General features: G+C 44.6%; 2 protein-coding genes across 6 annotated transcripts in view; one reads left to right on the top strand and one right to left on the bottom strand.

Moving 5' to 3' along the window:
* c2h5orf22 (chromosome 2 C5orf22 homolog) overlaps window positions 1-10,632 on the bottom strand; it is a 29,770-nt gene extending 19,138 nt beyond the window's left edge. For 2 of the 3 annotated variants that reach the window (XM_078428128.1, XM_078428121.1), the window contains exons 1-4: window positions 10,440-10,632; window positions 6,030-6,175; window positions 3,125-3,274; window positions 2,133-2,613 (exon numbers count right to left, since the gene is read on the bottom strand). In XM_078428128.1, the coding sequence (XP_078284254.1) occupies window positions 2,133-2,613; window positions 3,125-3,274; window positions 6,030-6,175; window positions 10,440-10,520 (858 nt within the window). In that variant the 5' untranslated portion in view covers window positions 10,521-10,632. Of the gene's footprint in view, window positions 1-2,132; window positions 2,614-3,124; window positions 3,275-5,730; window positions 5,849-6,029; window positions 6,176-10,439 lie in introns of those variants that run through there. The other variant, XM_078428136.1, reaches the window with a different exon arrangement.
* Window positions 10,633-11,178: 546 nt separating this feature from the next.
* drosha (drosha ribonuclease III) overlaps window positions 11,179-25,764 on the top strand; it is a 138,284-nt gene continuing 123,698 nt past the window's right edge. For 2 of the 3 annotated variants that reach the window (XM_078419456.1, XM_078419440.1), the window contains exons 1-6: window positions 11,179-11,310; window positions 13,597-13,686; window positions 13,998-14,944; window positions 16,891-16,971; window positions 19,487-19,730; window positions 21,830-21,971. In XM_078419456.1, coding sequence (XP_078275582.1) covers window positions 14,004-14,944; window positions 16,891-16,971; window positions 19,487-19,730; window positions 21,830-21,971 — 1,408 coding nt within the window. In that variant the 5' untranslated portion in view covers window positions 11,179-11,310; window positions 13,597-13,686; window positions 13,998-14,003. Of the gene's footprint in view, window positions 11,311-11,570; window positions 11,590-13,596; window positions 13,687-13,997; window positions 14,945-16,890; window positions 16,972-19,486; window positions 19,731-21,829; window positions 21,972-25,764 lie in introns of those variants that run through there. The other variant, XM_078419448.1, reaches the window with a different exon arrangement.

The following is a 25,764-nucleotide window of genomic DNA, read 5'->3' as shown; positions in this document are numbered from 1 at the left end:
TGTTAACAAAACTTGATATTGTGCTCAGTATGATCCCAGCATATGATAATGACCAGGAAATCCTTCGCAGAGATATTTATTGAGGGATAAATATGAGTAATGTGGATAATTCAGTCAAAATGCAGTGCTGAAGTGAGAAGGTGAGGATTATTGGAATGGCACACTGGGAGAGTTCAGGAGAGTCAAACAAACCAGCAGAGAATATCTATTTTCTTAACCAGTTGACCAAACCTCCCCCCTCGACTCCATCCAAGGACCCAAACAGTCTTTCCAGGTGAGGCAGATGTCCACCTGCATCTCCTCCAACTTCAATTGTATCCGCTGTTCCAGATGTCAACTTCTCTACATTGGCGAGACCAAGCGCAGGCTTGGCGATCGTTTAGCTGAACACTTCCGCTCAGTCCGTCTCAACCAACCTGATCTCCCGGTGGTTTAGCACTTCAACATCCCCTCCCATTCCCAATCTGACCTGGGCCTCCTCCATTGTCAGAGTGAGGCCTAGCACAAATTGGAGAAACAGCACCTCATATTTTGCTTGGGTAGTTTATACCCCAGCGGTATGAACATTGACTTCTCTAACATCAGGCAGACCCTGCTTCCCCTCTCTATCCCCTTCCCCGTTCTCTCAAGTTAAATTCCAAATCCATGATCTCCTATCCTGAGACATTGCCCTGTTGTTTTGCTAAGATAAACAGCTATTAGCATCCATCCTGTCAAACACTTACCACCTGCACTACTCTCCCTCCACCCAATGCAGGTCCTCCTCCTCCTGTCAATCTGGAATGGGTACAGAGAAGATTAACAAGGATGTTGCCAGGACTCGAGGGTCTGCGCTATAGGGAGAGGTTTAGTAGGCTGGGACTCTATTCCTTGGAGCACAGGATGATGAGGGGTGATCTCAGAAGTGTAAAAAATCTCCCGAGTGGAATAGATCGGGTCGATGCACTGAGTCTCTTGCCCAGAATAGGTGAATCAGGACCAGAGGACATAGGTTTAAGGAGAAGGGGAAAAGATTTAATAGGAATCTGAGGGGTAAATATTTCCATGCCAAGGGTGGTGGGGGCATGGAACAAGCTGCCAGAGAAGCTAGTTGAGACAAGGACTATCCCAACGTTTAAGAAATAGTTAAACAAGTACATGGATAGGACAGGTTTGGAGGTATATGGGCCAAATGCGGGCAGGTCGAACTAGTGTAGCTGGGACATCATGGCTGGTGTTGCCAAGTTGGGATGAAGGGGCTGTTTCCACGCTGTATCACTATGACTAAACCCACACAACGCTGGAGGTGAACTCAAGGACAAGTTAGTTTAATTTAAAACCAGTGAGTGCCTACCACTGAAAACAATTGTTTGGGAACAGCTCTGCCCAGGACAACAACAAAAAAATGCAGAACGTTATGGATGTGACCCAGTCCATCACACAGACCAGTCTCCCCACTGTTGACTCCATCTACGTTTCATGCTAAGCAACCACCATATAATGAAATTCCTTTTCTACTCCGGTCATTCCTTCTTCTCTCCCCTTCCGTTGGGCAGAAGAAACAGAAGCTTGAAAGTGAGCAGCACTTGACTCAGAAACACCTTTGTCCCTTATGTTATCCGGCTTCTGAATGGTTCTCCCATAAGCTAGGGTACGGCCTGTTTCTCCTTCACCGCATTGCCTCTGGAACTATTGCGCTATAATGCTGAGAACTATGCTCTGTACTCTGTATCTTTCTCTTTCCTCTACTTTTTGTATTTGGATTGATTGTATTCGTGTATATTATCTGGTTTGATTAGTGAGCATGCAAAAGAAAGCTTTTCACTGTACTCGTGACAATACCAAAATAAACCTAAAGACAATAGGTGCAGGAGTAGGCCATTCGGCCCTTCGAGCCAGCACCGCCATTCAATGTGACCATGGCTGATCATTCACAATCAGTACCCCGTTCCTGCCTTCTCCTCATACCCCCTGGCTCCACTATCTTTAAGAGCTCTATCGAGCTCTCTCTTGAAAGCACCCAGAATTGGCCCCCACTGCCTTCTGAGGCAGAGAATTCCACAGTCTGAAAAAGTTTCTTATCATCTAAAGCTAAGGTTTTGCATCATTTTCATTGAAGAAAACCTGATTAAAGCTAGAAAAATGCAATGTACCTTGGTATACATTTCTTTAAAGGGATTTTTAACTGAAAAAAAATCCAAGTCAATATCTAGGATATAGGCGTTCTGTTTTTCCAATGCATGAAGCAGATCCTTCACCATTTCATCCTGCTGCAGCTGTTCAGTCACAGATGACGGTGTTGCATTGCACAGCTGAGCAGTTTCCAAAATGGCACCCTCCCTGGCGGCAGCTGGCCCCGTCTCCACACAGTGATTGCCAAGTTTGTATTCACCCTTCTGACCATTCACTTTGGAGCTTGTGGCACCGTTTGCAGCACACAAGTCTTTAAGAGTTGAATGATCCCGCTTTGTTCTTTTGGCAATGGATCCTCCAGTTTCTCCTAGACCGGCACAGCTGTCATGTTCTCTTGCTTCTACTTTGATGACCTGCAGACTCAATGCCTTCTTGTTCTCCAGCAACTCCTCCGAGACGTAGAGACCATCACTCAGGAAGTAGCTCTCTGTACTTGTAACCCTGAACAGGTAAAGAATTACTGTAAGAAACACGTTAAAAAAACAAACTATCTATTGATGTGTAAATAACCTGACACGTGTGTTCATAAGATGGAGTTCAACATCACAATTTTTTTCTGCTAACTCAAATAGTGTAATAATTGTTCCTTTTCAGTATGGTTTAAGGTTCAGTAGATATTAAAATTTAGATAATTTACTGAATTTATAGGAGGTATGATTTGAGCATCATCATGGTTGCATTGTAGAAAAGAAAGCAAAGATTTCCTTAAAATAATGGCTTCAATTATATAGTTGCTTTAACACAGGAGAGGGGGCAGAGGGAACCAAAAGTGACTGTACTAAGAGGAAATGCAGTTGTTAATTCATAATAATTGTTTATTAGTCGGTAGACTTCCCAATTGTTCTCAATCTACCAGTACAAAACCAAATTTCCAACTATTCTCTGAACTCATCATTGTGACACTCTCCATCTTGTGTCGCGAGTCGAGATAGGATTGTGATGACTGGAATACCTGATTGTTTTAGTTGAGGAATCTCTACCGACAAAGAAGCTGTGTTTCCCATCGGTGATCTGCTCAGCCCAAGATGGATGAAGCCAAAACACATGCGAGAAATGGCCGGCATAAACTACAGGCATGATCCAATTCTCAATGCTCAGGTCTCTAGATGAAGAGAAGGGTGGGGAGAAAACAAAGTTCCATTACTCATACATGTTGTTAGCAGTAAAAAGCTGACATCAACTTTTCAAGAGCAAGCCTATATTCCTCTAAAGCACCGATAGTTTAGTTTAGTTTTAGTTTAGAGATACGGCGCAGAAATAGGCCCTTTCGGGCCACCGGGTCCGCGCCGACCAGCGATCCCCGCACATTAACACCCACTTGAGACAATTTTTACATTTACCAAGCCAATTAACCTACAAACCTGTACGTCTTTGGAGTGTGGGAGGAAACCGAAGATCTCTGAGAAAACCTACTCTGGTCACGGGGAGAACGCACAAACTCCGTAGTCGGGATCGAACCCGGGTCTCTGGCGCTGCATTCACTGTAAGGCAGCAACTCTACCGCTGCACCACCGTGCTGCCCATGAAGTTCTTCCGCGAGTTCCCAAGTGCTTCATACTCACTGACATACTTTGAAGCAAAGTCAAAGGACTGAAGAGACTAACTTTCCCAGTTGATCAGAATAAACCTGCCCACTGTGATCATTCAGGATAAGTCATGGTAAGCTAATTCCCAGAGTGTAGTTCCTTTTTAGTTTTACGTGTACAGCACAGAAACATGCAGTTTGGCCCACTGAGTCCGTGCCGACTAGCGATCCCCGCACACTAACACTATCTTAAACACTAGGGACAATTTACAATTTTTACCAATGCAAATTGACCGACAAACCTGAACGTCTTTGAAGTGTGGGAGGAAACCAGAGCACCCGGGGAAAATCCACACGGTCATGGGGAGAACGTACAAACTCCGTACAGACAGTACCCATAGTCAGGATCGAACCCAGGTCTCTGGCGTGTAGGACATCAATTCTACCGCAGCACCACTGTGCCACCCCAACTTGTCTGAGTTATGTTTTGACACTTACAGTTCAAGAGCGAAAAAGATCCCAACTAATTGTGATATGTGCTCCAACACACCTGAGCTCACTGCAGCATGCTTTCTTGATTGCTTTATGCATAATATCAACTTTCAGCTCATAAGGACTCTAGTCATTGACTCTACTCCCTATGCCTAACTGCTGGGCATGACTTCCCGCAACTCCATCTTTTGTCAACGTTCTCACTCTCTACCGATTCATTCATTGATCAGATAACCGTGTTTACAGCTTATTCCCATGGTCAACCTGACTTTACCATATCAGGAATGTCACGCTTTCCCATTCTCCTTGCTGCTTCTATTGTCTCCTTCCCACTTCTGACAAAGGGTCTTTAATCTGAAACCTTAGTTTGGTTTCTCTTCCCACAGATGTGACCCGAGTTTTTTATTTTACATTTCTTTCAACAGCATTTTTCCTGATTTTCCCTCGTTATCTACATGGTTTCTTCCCTGATCCCTCCACCCAGAAAGAACACAAGTGATGTGGCCTTGAAGGATTAAAGTAAAGATTATTATGTTGATATGTAGGAATTAAATTTAGCATTGAACTGTGCTATTTCACAATTTTGAATGAGAATTACTTTAGATTTGAAGAAATTCAACTCTAATTTCTCCAATTCCGAGTTAAAAACATGCAATTGCCTGATGTGCAAGCCTACAGAAAAAAGATGAGAATAAAAGCTGCCTTGTTTAATTATTCAACCACGACTAATTTATCCAAAATATACAAATGCATTCCAATACTTCCACCTCAATCTACAACTAAATTATAATTCAAGTTTGAATGAGAGCATAAAACATGCTCACCTATCCACGACAACATTCACAAACACTAATTAAGAAATAGAATTGTCCAGACCTCCCAACATTTGATTTTCCAAATTCATAATTTTGATGTCCAAAATTCAGAATTTTACATCAAAATTCAGAATTTTACATCAAAATTCATAATATAGCGCGTAATGCAACTTTTCAGAAAAAAGTATGCACACCAAATGCGCATTCGCATTGCGTTACTATCATGTGTCAAAAACGACTATTATTTCCAACAGTCTGTAGTCCTTGGACTACATGTACAATGTCAGGCCTATCATGAGTATATTCTGCTATTTATAGAAAGGTTATTAAACAGAAATACTTTTTACAACACTAAGAAAAAAATGTTTTGTTTTGTTTTTTCTATTCTGTTTTTACCGTACACATCCCAATTCTCTTGGTATTGAATAAAAGAACAATGGTCATAAAATGTATGACTAAGTTATGAAAAAAGAGTTTCATTTAAAACTGCACATAACCAATTTCATTGAAGACATACTTCATCCAGTGGTCTTCAACAGCAAATCACAAGTCCATGTCCCCCCCAACCCCCCTCCCATGTCCCACAACCCCCCTCCCATGTCCCCCCACCCCCTCCCCCCACTCTACCCCAACCCCTCCCCCCTTTCCCCCCACCTCCACTCCCCCCTCCCTCCCACCCCCACTCCCCTCCCTTCCGCGCCCCCCCCCCTCCCCCCATTCACTCACCCCATCTCTTCTCAACATCAACGGGCCTCACGCTACGCTACAGGGCGAGGCCAGGCACGAGGCGAGGCCAGGTGCGAGGCGAGCGGCGGGGCCCGGCAAGGGGCAGGGCGAGCGGCGAGGCATGTGTTTTGTGGAAAAATGTGAAGCAAAATCGGAATGGCGGAAATGAAATAAGAAAGCGGAAACATTCCATCAAATTCGGAAGGGTTGGGTGGTCTGATTGTCTATTAAGAAATTATTCAGTAATTAAGAATGCATAAGTTAGTTAAATCATTAAATGTAAAGTAATTGTGCATTACCCAAAGAGCAACTCTTTATCAAACACGCTGTCGGCTAGCATGTCAAGTGGGATGAGGAGATCCGGGTGAGAATCTAAGTGAACCAGGGCAATGTTTTCACTTGGCAAATGCTTTGAACCAATTGCTCGATAGATGTACGGCACCACCTGCAAAACATTAACACAAAGGGAGAAGACAATTTTCAAATACAGTAATTGCTCAACTTATGAACATCCAATTGACATGTTTGCTATAACTCCATTGAATCTATGGGACATATTTTTGATTACAAAAGCTAATTTTCACTATGATAGAAAAAGGCCCCAAAACCCGTGCCTAAGATCACATGAAACGAAAATCATCAGAATGCATTTTGTTCAGCCCCATAGATATGGGCAAGATATTAGTTAACAAAACATTTTCAGAAACAAATCCCTATCTAAATTGAGGAATGGCCACACTGCAGATTAGATCATATTCTACCCAAAATACATATCACACTGAAATATCTTTCTTAAACTCTCTGAACTCACTTTGTTACATGCATTATCAGGTTAAAAAATGTATGAGACGATAATTACTGAATAATAAATTACAAATGTTCTTGTTCCAAATGTTGAAACTAAATTCTAATTCAAAATTTGCAAGACTTTCTGCCTCACTGCCCCTGCATCAGACAATATTCTTCATAATTTGTTTTCAAAAAAATAATCACTAAACTATCAAATTAGAGAATAAATTCATTCAGAATTAATCTATTTGGGCCAATGACTTCTCTAACATCCTTTCACCTGCTCTTTCCATATATCTGCAATGTTGCTTTTTCCAAGAACCTCTGGCATAATGCTTGAAACTAACTGTTCAGCGAAGAACTAACTCACTTTATGAAGCTATATGACAACTGTGCCATGCAAATTCCATTTATAGACAATAGACAATAGGTGCAGGAGGCCATTCGGCCCTTCGAGCCAGCACCGCCATTCAATGTGATCATGGCTGATCATTCTCAATCAGTACCCCGTTCCTGCCTTCTCCCCATACCCCCTGACTCCGCTATCCTTAAGAGCTCTATCTTATACGTTTCGATAAGATCTCCTCTCATCCTTCTAAATTCCAGTGTATACAAGCCTTTTTGCTCCAGTCTTTCAGCATATGATAGTCCCGCCATTCCGGGAATTAACCTAGTAAACCTACGCTGCATGCCCTCAATAGCAAGAATCGCCCTCAATAGCAAGAATTTATCTCCTAAATGAATCAATTATAATTTTTTGGAGGGTTTAGAATTATTTGAATACTAAGCAGGCAGATGCTCGGATTACTGTCAATACAAATAACTATTTTAGTAAACTTAAAAAATGTATCCTTGGTGAAACATGGTTAACTCAATGCAAGACACTTTATGACCAGTGAAATACGTATGCCTCATCACCTATTTTAAAAGAGGAAAATGGCAGCAAATCCTTTTATTTTATAATGTCAACGGAAGAATTAACTGGGATGAACTCCTTTGCTTCTCCTTGAAGTAATGTCAACAGATATTTTATATATATCCAATAAGGCCAGTAGTACAATAGACAATAGGTGCAGGAGTAGGCCATTCGGCACTTCGAGCCAGCACAATCAGTACGCCGTTCCTGCCTTCTCCCCATATCCCTTGACTCCGCTATCATCGGTGGAATAACTTGTTTGAAAATTTACAATGCTTTTGAAAATTCAGCACTCCTGCACGAGTATCATTGGTCCTCGAGTCATTGGAATTTCTTCTGGAATGAACCTGCTACCTTTCTACTTCAGTGTGAAAGTCCAAACTGGAGAGTCACACCTGATATTTATTTGCAAATAACAAGGCCCCACAAAAAGCAAGATAAATGCCAAATGTGCTGGCTATGGAGAGGGTCCAGAGGGGACATTTGACGGCACTGGGCCTGTACTCGCTGGAGTTTAGAAGAATGAGAGGGGATCTCATTGAAACTTACAGAATAGTGAAAGGCTTGGATAGAGTGGATGTGGAGAGGATGTTTCCACTAGTGGGAGAGTCTAGGACTAGAGGTCATAGCCTCAGAATTAAAGGTTGTTTTTTAGGAAAATGATGAGAAATTTCTTTAGTCAGATTTCTTTAATCTGTGGAATTCATTGTTACAGAAGGCTGTGGAGGCTAAGTCAGTGGATATTTTTAAGGCAGAGATAGATTCTTGATTCGTACAGGCGTCAGAGGTTATGGGGAGAAGGCAGGAGAATTGGGGTTCGGCGGGATAGATCAGCCATGGTTGAATGGCAGAGTAGACGATGGGCCAAATGGCCTACTACTCCTATCACTTCTGACCTTATAAATAACTGGACTTATCGATGCTAGGAGAATAGTGGTCCGAAGACACCATGCAGAAATCTGTGGTTTTCTGATCAGTGACTGGGACTTCTTTTTGTTTGGCATTTACCTGAAAGGGTAAAAAAAATTGCACCGAAGACAATACGATACTTTACAATACAAAGACAAGACAACACATTACTGGCTTTATCTTCCACAAAAAAAAAATCCCTCATTATTTATTGGCACACTACTGTGAAGGGCTCGATTGTAAGCATTTATTGTCTTTCCGCTGCCTGGTTAGCATGCAACAAACGCTTTTCACCGTACCTACATGACAATAACTGTACATGACAATAAACTAACTAACACTAATCTCTGAATGATGTGAATATTCAGGGGACTGAATATTCCCCTGGGTCACCGTTCTGAACGGAATTCTAACATTTCAGGAATTCTCTGTCTCAGAAGGCAGTGGAGGCCAATTCTCTGAATGCATTCAAGAGAGAGCTAGATAGAGCTCTTAAGATAGCGGAGTCAGGGGGTATGGGGAGAAGGCAGGAACGGGGCACTGATTGAGAATGATCAGCCATGATCACATTGAATGGCGGTGTGGCTCGATGGGCCGAATGGCCTCCTCCTGCACCTATTGTGTATTGTTCCAAATAGAACACCAATACTGTCCCTGGCGACGTTCGATGCAATGTCTCCCTCCGCTCCGGGGACAGACACCGACCACTGGAGCCTGGAGCTTGGCGGCACAGCACAGGCAGCGCAACACAGGCAGCGCAGCACAGCACGGCAACACAGCACAGCAAGTACAGCACAGCACAGGCAGCACATAGAAACATAGAAAATAGGTGCAGGAGTAGGCCATTCGGCCCTTCGAGCCTGCACCGCCATTCAATATGATCATGGCTGATCATACAGCTCAGTAGCCTGTACCTGCCTTCTCTCCATACCCCCTGATCCTTTTAGCAAAAAGGGCCACATCTAACTCCCTCTTAAATATAGCCAATGAACTGGCCTCAACTATCTTCTGTGGCAGAGAATTCCACAGACTCACCACTCTCTGTGTGAAGAAATGTTTTCTCATCTCGGTCCTAAAAGACTTCCCCCTTATCCTTAAGCTGTGACCCCTGGTTCTGGACTCCCCCAACATCGGGAACAATCTTCCCGCATCTAGCCTCTCCAACCCCTTAAGAATTTTATATGTTTCTATAAGATCCCCCCTCAGTCTTCTAAATTCCAGCGAGTACAAGCCCAGTCTATCCAGTCTTTCCTCATATGAAAGCCCCGCCATCCCAGGGATCAATCTGGTGAACCTTCTCTGTACTCCCTCTAAGGCAAGAACGTCTTTCCTCAGGTTAGGAGACCAAAACTGCACACAATACTCCAGGTGCGGTCTCACCAAGGCCCTGTACAACTGCAGCAGAACCTTCCTGCTCCTAAACTCAAATCCTCTTGCTATGAATGCCAACATACCATTCGCTTTCTTCACTGCCTGCTGCACCTGCATGCTTGCTTTCAATGACTGGTGCACCATGACACCCAGGTCACATTGCATCTCCCCTTCTCCCAATCGGTCACCATTCAGATAATACTCTGCTTTCCTGTTCTTGCCGCCAAAGTGGATAACCTCACATTTATCCACATTATATTGCATCTGCCATGCATTTGCCCACTCGCCTAATCTATCCAAGTCACTCTGCAGCCTCCTAGCATCCTCCTCGCAGCTAACACTGCCACCCAGCTTCGTGTCATCCGCAAACTTAGAGATGTTGCATTCAATTCCCTCGTCCAAATCATTAATATACACTGTAAATAACTGGGGTCCCAGCACTGAGCCTTGCGGTACCCCACTTGCGGCACAGCACAGGCAACACAGCACAGCACAGGCAACACAGCACAGGACAGGCAGCACAGCACAGGACAGGCAGCACAGCACAGGACAGGACAGCACAGTACAACACAGTACAGGCAGTGCAGCACAGCTGGAGGGAAGGAATATGGTGATGGTTCGGGTCGAGATCCTTTTTACACCGAGAGTCGGGGGGAAAGGGAAACGAGAGATATAGACGGTGATATCCAGAGTTCTCCCGGTTCGAGTAGGAAGCCGCGCTTACATCGTGATGGTCCTCCACTATCCACACGGGCAGCTCTTTGTAACCACGGAGGCAAGCGCTGGTTGTGGTGTTGCTGCTCATAACTCTGGTCGCCTGCTTGAGGGTGGACGTGCAACACCGGGCCTGTTCCCCTCTGCTCTTTTACACGCCTGTGTGTGTGTGTGTGTGTGTGTGTGTGTGTGCGCGTGCATGCCTGTGCGTGTGTGTGTGCGCCTGTGCGTGCGCGCGCACATATCTGGTTCCGGGGGAGCGAATATTGCGACGGACTCTTTTCGTTACCTCTGATTGGATAGGAATTAGTCCGGCCCTTTAAACGGCCCGTGGTGATACAAAAAATGACAGTGCGTGGATTTCGTTTAGACAGTTTGTGCAAATGATTACATTAAATGAATTTTCTCGGAAACGAGACTTTGTTATATTTGGGAAATGTGTACTTAAAGAGGCGAGGAATATCTAATCTGATACGTTTGCATTCCTCCAAATTAAACCAAAATATTACAAATATATTGTTTTCCGTCCATATGTCAGGACAAATGAATATGTTTCACTTGGGATTCACTTTCATCATTTAAAAAAATAACCGCGCTGCTGATCTTGCAGTCAATTCTGTTCGTAAACCTGTTGAATGGGAAGATGGCTTTGTCTTCTGAGTTGAATTACAGCCCTGTGGCCAATCGGGACAGACGGAGGGCGGCACTTCCGAGATGTTCGGTGGTTGGGTATTTGTTTCCTGTGTTTGAAGCTCTGGAACAGTTGATATGTTTTCACGAGAGTACATTTGCAAAACTGTATGCAATTTGTTTCCCACAACGCCCGTTTCCAGAGTAATGCATTGATTTGTGAAGCTCAGTGTGAAGGGATTTTCTGCAAGGTAAGGGGGACGCACAAAGTGATGCAACTATAACTACAGGTGGAAAACGTGGAGTGGGTAAATCTGCGATTAGAAGAGACGACCCCCTACCCCAGCTTAGTGCTCTGGCCACATTGAAAATCAACCAACATTACGAAACCACCTCTGTTTTCAGGTGGTTTGTTGTGCAGACATTGCCTGTTGTTTTAACTTCATTGAAATACTTCCTGCTCTTCAGAAATACACTTCATTGCCAAGTAAATGCTTTGGGGCAGAGGTCGTGAAAAACACTTGATAAATGTACGATCATTTTATTTCCAGTCTCCTTCGGTCCTTCCCCCCTCCCCTCCCCCCTCCTTTGATTTAACCGGTCTTCCCCCGGGTCCTGTAACGTGATGGCGATTATCTGTCACGTTGTTTCACATCCGTATGTCTCACAATGTAACAATAAACACACGAAGTATGTCTAACAATGTAACAGTAAACACAAACGTGACCCTTTTGCCAGTCGTTCAGAGATGGATCTTATTTTAAATTAGAAAGCAATTTGCAAATGTGCACCATAATGTTAAGATAACTCGTCCCACTCCTGATCCCGTTTTGATCATGCATGGGTTACATTATAACTTGGAAGAGTTTCCTTGGAATAGCTTGATTGTGTAATATAACTATATTTTAGTTTCTTTGAAGGAAATCTTGATATATTTCTGTGTTGGTTATCAGATAGATGGGTGCTCAGCTACAGTATTTTCAAGGAACGTATATTAGGTAGAGAACAGTGTTTTCAAACATGCCCCCCATCCAAAGTATTCAAAGTTGTTCTACCCATTGCAGAAGAACTTGAAGAGTGAATCTGTCCCGAATACGGAGATATAAAAGGTTCAGTTCTTTAGCTGTCTCACTCAACTAAAGATACATTTAAATCATTGGATCTCTTTCCTTCTCTCAGTCATACGATCATAGGAGCATATTTAGGCCATTCGGCCTATCAAGTCTACTCTGCCATTCAATCTTAGCTGATCTATCTCTCCTTCCTAACCCCATTCTCCTGCTTTCTCCCCTTAACCTCTGACATCCGTACTAATTAAGAATCGATCTCTGCCTTAAATATATTCACGGACTTGGCCTCCACAGTTTTCTGTGGCAAAAAAATCCACAGATTCACCACCCTCTCACTAAAGAAATTCCTTCTCATCTCCTTCCTAAAAGAACATCCTTTAATTCTGAGGCTATGACCTCTAGTCCTAGACTCTCCCGCTAGTGGAAACATCCTCTCCACTTCCACTCTATCCAAGCCTTTCACTATTCTGTACATTTCCCCCCCTCATTCTTCTAAACTCCAGTGAGTACAGGCTCAGTGTCGTCAAATGCTCACCATATGTTAATCTACTCATTCCTGGGATCATTCTTGTAAATCTCCCCTGCACCCTCTCCAGAGCCAGACATCGTTCCTCAGACATGATGCCCACAATTGCTCACAATATTCCAAATGCGGCCTGACCAACGCCTTATAGAGCCTCAGCATTACATCCCTGTCTTTGTATACAAGGCTTCTCAAAATAAATTCTAGCATTGCATTTCCTTTCTTTATTAACAATTTGACTTGCAGATTATCCTGCACCAGCACTCCAAAGTTCCTTTACACCTCGGATTTCTGGATTCCCTCCTCATTTAAAAAAGAGTCTTCGCCTTTATTCCGACTATCAAAATGCAGGTCTCCACACTTTGCTACACTATATTCCATCTGCCACTTCTCTGCCCACTGAAAGTTTTTCCCCCCTTATTCTTAAACTGTGGCCCCTTGTTCTGGATCCCCCCAACATTGGGAACATGTTTCCTGCCTCTAACGTGTCCAACCCCTTAACAATCTTATACATTTCGATAAGATCTCCTCTCATCCTTCTAAATTCTTAGTACAAGCCTAGTCGCTCCAGTCTTTCAACATATGACAGTCCCGCCATTCCGGGAATTAACCTAGTAAACCTACGCTGCATGCCCTCAATAGCAAGAATATCCTTCCTCAAATTTGGAGACCAAAACTGCACAGAGTACTCCAGATGCGGTCTCACTAGGGCCCTGTACAACTGCAGAAGGACCTCTTTGCTCCTATACTCAACTCCTCTTGTTATGAATGCCAACATTCCATTGGCTTTCTTCACTGCTTGCTGTACCTGCATGCTTCCTTTCAGTGACTGGAAGCATGCAGGTACAGCAGGCAGTGAAGAAAGCCAAGGTTGACAAGGGTGTTCCTCTACATTGTTGTAATCTTTGATTTACTGTGCCTCAGTCTGTTCCTTCCTTAAACAGGTTGTGGGCGGCACAGTGACGCGGCGGTCAAGATAATTTCTGACTACAGGTGCTGTCTGTACGGAGTTTGTACGTTCTCTCTGTGATCAGGTGAGTTTTCTCCGGGTGCTCTGGTTTCCTCCCACACTTCAAAGACACAAGTTTGTAGATTAATAGGCTTTGGTAAAAATTGTAAATTGTCCCCAGTGTGTGTAGGATAGTGCTTGTGTAAGGGGATCGCTGGGTGACGCGCACTCTGTGGGCTGATGGGACTGTTTCTGCGCTGTATCTCTCAACTAAACTAAAACTAAAGTTTATGTGGAATAAACATAGAAATATATTCTATCTACCTGTGTGGTAGAAAAGCAAGATTTGTCTTGGCGAATAATGTCTTTTATTATGAATTACGTTTCTTTTCCAAGGTAATCATGTCGTTTCATCCAGGGCGAGGTGGAGTTGCACACACGGGCAACAGCACCATTCCCAAAGTTGGGGGGGTTCGAGGAAGGGGAGCCCCTGGAAACAGAATGCCTCAACAGAGCTATCAGTCTGGAATTTTCCAACCGTCCCAGCCCCAGCAGCCCCCACCGTTTTTCCCCTATGAGCAGCATGTTGCCCCTCCACCCCTGCCTCCACCACCCCCTCCTCCTCCCCCTCCTAGGTATCCAAACCCTCCCAATACGGCTTACGCTCCGCCAGGCTACATGCCTTACCCGCCCAATGTTCCTCAGACCAGCGAGCTGGACAACCGCCAGAATGCCATCCAGCAGTGCCCCGCACGCCCCAGGGCACCGTTTCCCGGCCCCCCGGTACGCCAGGGCTACCCCGCTTTGCCTTGCTTTGCACAAACACCTAGCTTGCCAAATGCTGCAACCATGGTCCCGGGAGCTCCGGATGGGCAAGCTGGGTTCCATCACATGATGCCGTCGGCCCCCACGCAGCCCCCTCCACCCCTCGTTCCACCCCAGCAGATAAACTATCAGACTCCCTACTCGATGGGTTACTCGCAGCACTACCCGCTCCAGCAGTTTTCCAGCAGCTACCCCCCCTCCCAGGGGCCCAGCGGATACCAGCAGGGCCCCATCCCCGCCGTCTACCAGCAGAACTCCCCCTCCCAGCCGCCCGACCACTTCCACCACAAGCAGCCCTACCCCGCCAAGAGCCGGCCCTCGCCCGAGCGAAGCCGCCAGCAAGAGCTGCAGCGCCGGGGGCATGCCGACCGCAGCCACAGTGAGAGGCAGAGGTCAGCGTCTCGTGGAGAGCGCAGGACCAGGAGTCCGGAGCAGCGGCGGGGGGAGTGCAGTCGCCGCAGGTCCAGACACGAACGAGGGAGATCCCCGCCTCGGCTCAGAGACCGAGATCACAGCAGGTCAGCAACCATTTTGGGTTTGAATAATGGAACCATTGCAGTGCTAGAAATTGTCCGTGAAATCTTCCTGAGCCCAATGTGACTACTGTGTTTCCTACGTTGCAGCAGAGCCCAGAACCTCATTGGTCCTAAAGCAATGGAAGGTTTCTTTTTTACCCACGCAGTTAACTAGCTATTTCCAGAATCAAGATCGAGCAGCCATGATTGAAAGGCGGAGTAGACCTGATGTGCCGAATGGCCTAATTCTACTCCTAGAATGTATGAAGCTTGGTATTATGCAGCCAAGATCGTATAAATGTGGGAAAAAATGCCTTAACAGGCAGGCCAAGGGGTCGTCCATTTGTGGCATGGGAAGGATTGAAACTGTAGCCAGCCTTAAGTCTGAAGAAGTGTCTCAACTTGAAACATCACCCCTTCCTTCACTCCAGAGATGCTGCCTGTCCTGCTGAGTTATTCCAGCATTTTGTGTCTATCTTAAGAATGCTGGGTATAAAGCCTAATCGTGATCAAAGTACATAAATACTTCAAGCAAAGAACAAAGTGCTGGAGGAACTCAGTAGGTCAGGCAGCGTAAGTGCTTGAGGAACTCAGTGGGTCAGACAGCATCTGTGGAGGGAAATGGACAGGTGCTGTTTTGGGTCAGGACATTTCTTTAGACTAATCAGTTTGAAGAAAGATCCTGACCTGAATTGTCATTTATCCATTTCTGACCAACTGAGTTTCTCCAGCACTTTGCTTTTGCTGAAGAATCTAGCAATAGCTTCTATCAGTCATGCAAGTGCTAACCACCTAACTAACCCCTCCTCCTTTACTCCCCCTCCACTTCCCTCCCTGGTGCTTTATCTGGACTCGTACCTATTTCTCCCCTTTCCACTTCCACCTAGATTCCTTTTTCTGGCTTCACATTTCGCAACCATTCGATTATTTTGTCTCGCACCTTCTGTCTTATCATCTCTGGCCTTTGACCACCATCTGCCTATCAACCACTCCCACTTACCTGCATCAACCTATCACCTGCCACTTTGTCCTGCCTCACCTCTCTTCAAGCTTTCCCCCATCCCCCCTCAATCAGTCTGAAGAAGGGTCCTGACCTAAAAGTCACCTATCCATGTCAGAGATACTGCCTGACCTCCAGCACTTTGTGGGTTTTGTTTGTAAACCGGCATCTGCAGTTCCTCGTATCCTCAAGCAAGTGTTTTGTTTCAGCGACCCACTTGGTGCTCAGATTAAGAATGTACAAATTTTTGAGAGAGTGACAGATTCATTGATTTTCAAACTAATCCGACCCTGAGTGATGAACAACGGTGGAGCACAGTGACCCATGAGACCCTGGCCACTCGTACGGAAGTGTGAAAACACACACCTCCAGAATTCAGGGATAGTTTCTTCGCAGCGGTTATCAGGCAACTGAACCATCTTACCAACAACCAGAGAGCAGTCCTGAACTACAATCTACCTCATTGGAGACCCTCGGACTATCTTTGATCCGACCTTACTGGCTTTATCTTAAACATTATTCATGTTTTTTCCTTTATCGTGATTCTGTATACAGTGGACGGCTCAATTGTAATCATTTATTGTCTTTCTGCTGAATGGTTAGCATGCAACAAAAGCTTTTCACTATACCTAGGTACTCGTGACAATAAACTAAACTAAACTAAACATTGGTATTGGAGGTTGAACTTCAGTGATCATCACCTGAGCTGAGTATTGGTAAATGATCTTGGTCTTGATCTAATGTTGGACGGTGTTTGGGCTTTCAACTAAAAATTCCAATAAGGTATTGACAACTGGGTAAAGGTGCAATTTAAGGGAATATGAATGGGAATTAGGAAATCCATATGAAAATGTTCTTTTGTTTTCCATCGTGATGTGTTTTGTAGAGCGGCTAATTGCCTCTAATATTGGGCCCTAATTTGGTGATTTATGTGTTATGTGTTCCTCAGGGAGAGACACAAATATCATGAAAACTACAGATCCCCATTCTATGAAAGGCAGCACAGAAGAGAGAGGAAAAGGACGCGCAGGTGACATTTTCATATCTCTTGTTCCCCATTTCTTCACAAATGTTTTTGAAGTTGTTTAATCCACACCGCCACCATCATCCATGCCCTTGGCTGCCAAGGCTGAACAACCAACTTCCTCATCTGTCTGTCATGCCTGGGCTTTAATAAATATTTCACATGGTCCAACCATCTCCTTCAATGTCTTGGTGTCCTTTTAGTAATGGTGCAAAGATCAAAGTAAGCTATTTATTCTAACCTGTCTTAGTTTAGCCCTGTCTTAACAGGCCCTTCGGCCCACTGAGTCTACATCGACCAGCGATCTCCGCACATTAACACTATCCTACACACACTAGGAACAATTTACATTTACACCAAGCTAATTCACCTACATACCTGTACGTTTTTGGAGTGTGGGAAGAAACCGACACCCGGTCAGGGGAAGAACATACAAACACCGTACAGACAGCACCCGTAGTCAGGATCAAACCCGGGTCTCCGACTCTGCAAGTGCTATAAGGCAGTAACTACCACTGCGCCCACTTGTCATGGGACGAGTCTTCTGTTGCTCTGGTTGCTGCCTGTCTGCCTCGGGGCCATGCTGTTTGTTTAGTTTAGTGTAGAGATACAGCGCGGAAACGAGTCCCGGGGAGAACGTACAAACTCCGTATGGACAAGCACCAATAGTCTGGATCAAACCTGTGTCTCTGGTGCTGTATGGCAGCAACTTTACTGCTGCACCCCGTTGTTCTGTTGTGGTCCCGGATCCAGTCTTGTGAGTCTGGTCCCCAGCATATATTTTAAAGTGGGGTGTAGGTGCAGTCAGCCTGCTGCACTCGCAGGGAGGTGTTGACAGCACAGGAGGCCCTGCCCTGGAGCCCACTCTCTGCTAAAAATGTAGGTGATGTTACAACTGTGTGTGCCGTTGATATTTACAAATAGTAACTCTCGGAACCCATTTTAAAACAATGAAAAAAACATATTTCCATATGGATGTTGTCCAGCCAAAAGACACTGAGGTTGGCTCACATATTCGACTTGCTTTTCTCCTGTCGAATGCTCTTCCCCATACACATAAAAACATAGAAACATAGAAAATAGGTGCAGGATTCGGCCCTTCGAGCCTGCACCGCCATTCAATATGATCATGGCTGATCATCCAACTCAGTATCCCGTACCTGCCTTCTCATCATACCCCCTGATCCCTTTAGCCACAAGGGTCACATCTAACTCCCTCTTAAATATAGCCAATGAACTGGCCTCAACTACCTTCTGTGGCAGAGAATTCCACAGATTCACCACTCTCTGTGTGAAAAAAAACTTTCTCATCTCGGTCCTAAAAGACTTCCCCTTATCCTTAAACTGTGACCCCTTGTTCTGGACTTCCCCAACATCGGGAACAATCTTCCTGCATCTAGTCTGTCCAACCCCTTAAGAATTTTGTACGTTTCTATCAGATCCCCCCTCAATCTTCTGAATTCCAGCGAGTACAAGCCGAGTCTATCCAGTCTTTCTTCATATGAAAGTCCTGCCATCCCAGGAATCAATCTGGTGAACCTTCTCTGTACTCCCTCTATGGCAAGAATGTCTTTCCTCAGATTAGGAGACCAAAACTGTACGCAATACTCCAGGTGTGGTCTCACCAATGCCCTGTACAACTGCAGCAGAACCTCCCTGCTCCTATGCTCAAATCCCCTTGCTATGAATGTCAACATACCATTCGCTTTCTTCACTGACTGCTGCATCTGCATGCCTACTTTCAATGACTGGTGTACCACGACACCCAGGTCTCGTTGCACCTCCCCTTCTCCTAATCGGCCACCATTCAGGTAATAGTCTGCTTTCCTGTTCTTGCCACCAAAGTGGATAACCGCACATTTATTCACATGAAACTCATTGCCACGGACGGCTGTGGAGGCCAAGTCGATGAATATGTTTAAGGCAGAGATTAACAGATTCTTAATTGGTAAGGGAATCGGGTGGTGGGGCCTCGCGGCGATGCGGCCTCAGCAGTGGTGAAGCCTCGGCAGTGAAGCCTCGCGACGATGGGGCCTTGGCTGCGGTGGAGCCTCGGCGGCGGCGGTGAAGCCTCGGTGCTGGTGGAGCCTCGTGGCGATGGGGCCTTGGTGGTGGTGGAGCCTCGCGGGTCGACCCGTGGTCGGCGGTTAATGAGAGCGTGGGGGAACCGCCGTGAGGGGGGGGGGTAGAACAATGGAGGACCCAGCGTGGGGGGACCGCTGTGGTGGGGGAGGAGAACAAAGGAGGAGACAGCGTGGGGGGACCGCTGTGGTGGGGGAGGAGAACAAAGGAGGAGCTGGCGTACTTTGACAGCGCCGTAAGTGGCCTCTATTTGCATACTCTAGGTATGCAAGCAAAGAATTTCACTGTGCCTTGTCACATGTGACAACAAAGTATTCCATTCCATTGAATCCTATTCCTAGAACTTATGTGAATGTGAACTGCTGTGTTAGTGCCTACTTTAACCCAGCACAGATTTTATGATAATGTTACAATTAAAATTCCCTGCCTTTTGTTGAAGCCGCTCAAGTAGCCGAGAAAAGAAGCGGCCTCACTGTGAGGGTGAGAGAGACCGACGATCTGGGCACAGTTCAAGTAAGGAGAAATCGCTTCCTGCCAGTCGCAGCAAAGAGGCAGAAGAGATCACGTCTGTTGAAAAAACGGAAGAAGACCGAGAGGAGGAAGACATGCTAAATGCAAAGTCGGCCTGGATACGATGCACCCACTCTGAAAACTATTACTCCAGTGATCCCATGGATCAGGTGGTAAGGCAAACTTGACATATTGTATAAGATCCCAAAGTGTTCAAGGGGTCAATAGTTCTCTGAACAATCTGGTCTCACCTTTTCCTTATTGTATTATCACTGTGACCTTCTATTCCTTCCTCAAAATTCTGCTCTACTCTCTTACAAATGCATGCATTCTAATTCCTCAGCCAATCCTTGTGATGGTCGATTCTGCAGATGGTAGCTACCCTCTGGGTAAATTGGTTTCTCCTTAATTATCAGTTAGGTTTATTAATGATTATGTTACATTTATGATCTCCAGTTTTGCAGCCCCCCCCCCCCCAACCATTTAAAACATTTAATCTCTGATTATTTTGTCAAATACGTAAAATTTAGGCATCAGCCTTCTCTTTTATAGAGAAGACCAGTTTGTCCAATTTCTGTTAATGTAATTTACCCGTTTTTTTGGGGGGATACAGTGTGGAAATAGGCTCTTCGGCCCACTGAGCCCACGCCGACCATCGATTCCCGTGCACTATCTCCATCCTACACACTAGAGCCAATTTATAATTTTTACCAAAGCCAATGAACCTACAAATCCGTACGTATTTGGTGTGTTGGAGGAAACCGGAGCACCTGGGGAAAACCCACGAGGTCACGGAGAGAACGTACAAACTCCGTACAGACAGAACCCGTAGTCAGGATTGAACACAGGTCTCTGGCACTATAAGGCAGCAATTCTACCACTGCGCCACTGTGCTGCCCCGTTTCTGGTTTCAACTTTACACATTTTTAAAAATCTTCTCTGATGCCTCTCTATTTTTGTAATTTGTAAATTTCCCTGGTGTGGGATGAATAAAGGAATATATTATCATCATTTTTTTTTATTATTCAGATTCCATGGTAATACACAATGGTTTAAGTGTCCTCTAATGAAAGATTGGCTAAGATCATGTGTAGTATCTGTTCTCATCATTTCAATATCTGATATATCCCTTTATTCACAAAATGCTGGAGTAACTCAGCAGGTCAGGCAGCATCTCGGGAGAGAAGGAATGGGTGACGTTTCGGGTCGAGACCCTTCTTCATAGACCCTGATATATCCCTTATTTGGGGACCATATATTAAGTTGATTTTTGGAATAGGGGCTTGCTATTTCCTGGTAGAGTTGTTGCCTCACTGCCAGAGACCTGAGTTCGATCCTGACCTCGGTCGGGTGCTATGTGCACGGAGTTTGCATGTTCTCCCTGTGACTGCATGTGTTTCTCCCGGCTTTCTCCCACGTTCTAATGGACGATGCGTTAATTGGCCTCTGTAAATTGCCCCGAGTGTGTAAGGAGTAGATGCAAATTGGGATAACATAGAACTAGTGTGAAAGAATGATCAATGGTCAGTGTGGATTTAGTAGGCTAAAGGATAGACACAAAAAGTTGGAGTAGCTCAGTGGGACAGGCAGCATCTCTGGAGAGAAGGAATGCCAAAGGGCCTGTTTCCATGCTGCATCTTTAAAAGTAACCAAAACTAAAATTTGATATGGTTGATGTTAAATTTTATATTGAAAACAGCTAGCATAAACTATATTGGATAGCTTTTGCAAAGGGCTGTCAGAAGTACAATGGGCCAACTGACTTTTTTCAGTTCTGTATGCTTTTCATACTTTGTTTTTCATACTTTCTCATAACATTCAGCCCAACGTGTCAATGCCAGCTTTTGGAGTACTTGTATCAATCCCATTTGTCCACTTACTTCCCTGAGTTTACCCTCTCGCATATGCCAGGACAAATTTCCTCCCGCTCTCCCCGATTCTCCAACTACCCACCTTCAGTGATGTTATTTACAATTGCTGATTAACCTACCAACCAGCATGTGATTGGGATATGAGGGGAAACTGGAGTACATGGGGGGAAAAACCCATGTGGTCAAAGAAAGATTGTGCCGACTTTGCCCTGCCCCATATGCTGGGATTGAGCCCAGCCCACTGGAGCTGATAAATGTTCTCATTAATGAAATGAAGCATTTTTCACTGCAGAAGTACAGAAAAACTAAGGCTCAATTTCTTTTGCATGCAGGAAAATGATTCACATTAAAGGGCCCTGCATTAAAGGAAACATTTACAGAAATGCTTTTAATGTTTTCAGGGAGATTCCACTGTAGTTGGCACAAGTAAACTACGAAATCTTTACAAAAAGTTTGAGGAGGAACTTGGACAGAGACAGGAAAAGGCCAAAGCTGCTAGACCAGCCTGGGAACCCCCAAAGTCTAAACTGGATGAAGAACCAGGTGAGAGAACTTGGTTATCGCTTAAAAACATGTCACCAAGTTCTCAAAGTGCATAATTTGAATGAATGAATGAATACTTTATACTTTATTGTCACATGTGAGATGTCACAGTGAAATTCTTTGCTTGTATACCCAAGGTATGCAATAGTCGCCACATAAAGGGCGCTGACAAAGTTTCAGTTTAGTTTATTGTCATGTGTACTGAGATACAGTGAAAAGCTTTTGTTGCGTGCTATCCAGTCAGCAGAAAGACAATGCATGATTAACTGGAATAATTCTGGAGTTGAAAGGAATATGAGAAGATTGGATTGGGTGATTTTTAAGGCAGAGCAGGCAAACGATTTGATAGAGTTACCGTGAAAATTCAGTTTTGAATCAAAGCTAGATAATTTGCCTACATTTTAGTTGTAGGCAATTAGTGCAGAGATCTGAAACAATGCCAGGGAAAATTGTAATTGCAGCGAGTGGTTGGATTTGGAAAACCCTATCCTAAACCCGGTAGAAATGGGTTCATCGAGAACCTTGAAGAAAATTGAATGTGACAGACAAAAGATGCAGAGTTACAGAGGCTATTAGGATGGAGTCCACCTGGAATATTTTACAAAAGTACCAATGATGAATAGCTGGCTTCTTATTGTGTTGTTTTACGATTCTGTGTTCTTGATGAATCAACGGGCTTATCTGGTAAATCAATGAACTGTAGACATCCAGGACAATTGGCTATTTTTAAAGGAAAATACTGTGGATGCTGGAAATCTAAACTAGTAATTCAGCAATTCTTACTATGTTGAATCAATATTTAATGAAGATTTCCTAGCATGACTATTACCTTCTAATCATCATGGACTTAGTACATACTATTCATGATCAGTACAGGTGTCAGGGGTTATGGGGAGAAGGCGGAAGAATGGGGTTGAGTGGGAAAGATATATCAGCCATGATTGAACGGCGGAGTAGACTTGATGGGTGGAATGACTTAATTTGGCTCCTAAAACATATGAATTTATGAACATATGGACTTCAACATTCTCATTTGGAAGGCAAAACAAAATGTTGGTGGAGAATTATAGGTGATTTAAAACAAGGAAGCTTGAGACCATAATCAGAAGAGCCCAGTGATGTGTGTATGGAAGAGGTCATGGAAGTGGGGAGGAGAGCACTTACTGTGGTGATTGCCCTTTTCCAAGGAGCATGTTGATGAGCTTTCGACAAGTCTGGCCAGCCGTTATGCTAATGGAATAAGATTAAAAGCACAGTTGCAGTTTTATTTTTGTCCTACCAGGACAAAGCAACACTTTAAAAAAATTCTTATCCAGAAACGAATCCAGATGCATTTTACTGCACATTGCAAAAGGACACTGGCATTAACAGGTTTAAAAGGACATGGACATTTGATGTAAATGACATGACCACTGGTAATTGAGTAACTCAGAATGAGATAAGTGAGCAACACATGACAGGGTTGGCAAATTGAGGTCGATGGTTCCCAATCCTCAACAGAGCTGAGGGTTCTCCACACTGTGTGTGTTTGTGTTTGTGTCTGGCGTGGACTGACTGACTGACTGATCGAGATTGCTGAAAGGTAATAACTTCAGGTGGGTGCTGGGAATACCTCTACCTCACTTTAATATTCTCAATTTTGTATTGTTACAATATTGTTAACTTAGTCCTTGGTTTAAACAGGATCAGTCAATCTATTACATCTGTTAGATTGCAGACAGCACAAAGTAAGACCAGTGTACTGCATGTGGGAGCTTCCTGTGCACAATTTGGCTGTCACACTTGCCACACTACAGCAGTGACTGGACTTTCAGGGACTGTCATTGTCTATCAATTGAAGATAGACACAAAATGCTGGAGTTACTCAGTGGGTCAAGCAGCATCTCCGGAGAGAAGGAATGGGTGACGTTTCTGGTCGAGACCCTTCTTCAGACTGCCTGTCAATAGACAATAGGTGCAGGAGGAGGCCATTCAGCCCTTCGAGCCAGCACCACCATTCAATGTGATCATGGCTGATCATTCTCAATCAGTACCCCGTTCCTGCTTTCTCCCCATACCCCCTGACTCCGCTATCCTTAAGAGCTCTATCTAGCTCTCTCTTGAATGTATTCAGAGAATTGGCCTCCACTGCCCTCTGAGGCAGAGAATTCCACAGATTCACAACTCTCTGACTAAAAAAGTTTTTCCTCATCTCTGTTCTAAATGGCCTACCTCTTATTCTTAAACTGTGCCCCTGGTTCTGGACTCCCCCAACATTGGGAACATGTTTCCTGCCTCTAACATGTCCAACCCCTTAATAATCTTATACGTTTCGATAAGATCCCCTCTCATCCTTCTAAATTCCAGTGAATACAAACCTAGTCGCTCCAGTCTTTCAACATATGACAGTCCCGCCATTCCGGGAATTAACCTAGTAAACCTACGCTGCACGCCCTCCATAGGAAGAATATCCTTCCTCAAATTTGGAGACCAAAACTGCACACAGTACTCCAGGTGCGGTCTCACTAGGGTCCTGTACAACTGCAGAAGGACCTCTTTGCTCCTATACTCAACTCCTCTTGTTATGAATGCCAACATTCCATTGGCTTTCTTCACTGCCTGCTGTACCTGCATGCTTCCTTTCAGTGACTGATGCACTAAGACACCCAGATCACGTTGTACGTCCCCTTTTCCTAACTTGACACCATTCAAATAATAATCTGCCTTCCTATTCTTACCACCAAAGTGGATAACCTCACACTTATCCACATTAAACTGCATCTGCCATGCATCCGCCCACTCACACAACCTGTCCAAGTCACCCTGCAACCTCATAGCATCTTCCTCACAGTTCACACTGCCACCTAGCTTTATATCATCGGCAAATTTGCTAATGGTACTTTTAATCCCTTCATCCAAGTCATTGATGTATATTGTAAATAGCTGCGGTCCCAACACCGAGCCTTGCGGTACCCCACTAGTCACTGCCTGCCATTCTGAAAGGGACCCATTTATCCCCACTCTTTGCTTTCTGTCTGTCAACCAACTTTCTATCCATGTCAGTATCCTACCTCCAATACCATGTGCTCTAATTTTTCCCACCAATCTCCTATGTGGGACCTTGTCGAAGGCTTTCTGAAAGTCGAGGTACACCACATCCACCGGCTCTCCCCTGTCAATTTTCCTAGTTACATCCTCAAAAAATTCCAGTAGATTAGTCAAGCACGATTTCCCCTTCGTAAATCCATGCTGACTCGGAACGATCCTGTTACTGCGATCCAAATGCTCCGCAATTTCGTCTTTTATAATTGACTCCAGCATCTTCCCCACCACTGATGTCAGACTAACTGGTCTATAATTTCCCGTTTTCTCTCTCCCTCCTTTCTTGAAAAGTGGGATAACATTAGCTACCCTCCAATCCACAGGAACTGACCCGGAATCTATAGAACATTGGAAAATAATTACTAATGCGTCCACAATTTCTAGAGCCACCTCCTTAAGCACCCTGGGTTGCAGACCATCAGGCCCTGGGGATTTATCAGCCTTGAGTCCCATTAGTCTACCCAAACCTTTTTCCTGCCTAATATGGATTTCCTCCAGTTCCTCTGTCACCCTAGGATCTCTGGCCACTAGAACATCTGGGAGATTGTTGTATGCTCCTCAGTGAAGACAGATCCAAAGTACCGGTTCAACTCTTCTGCCATTTCCTTGTTCCCCATAATAAATTCCCCTGCTTCTGTCTTCAAGGGACCCACATTTGCCTTGACTATTTTTTTCCTCTTCACATACCTAAAAAAGCTTTTACTATCCTCCT

This window comes from Rhinoraja longicauda, chromosome 2 (assembly GCF_053455715.1).
Source record: "Rhinoraja longicauda isolate Sanriku21f chromosome 2, sRhiLon1.1, whole genome shotgun sequence".
In the NCBI taxonomy this organism is placed as follows: Eukaryota; Metazoa; Chordata; class Chondrichthyes; order Rajiformes; family Arhynchobatidae; genus Rhinoraja; species Rhinoraja longicauda.
The sequence above is the reverse complement of the archived record's forward strand: the minus strand, read 5'-3'. Positions and strand labels throughout refer to the sequence as shown.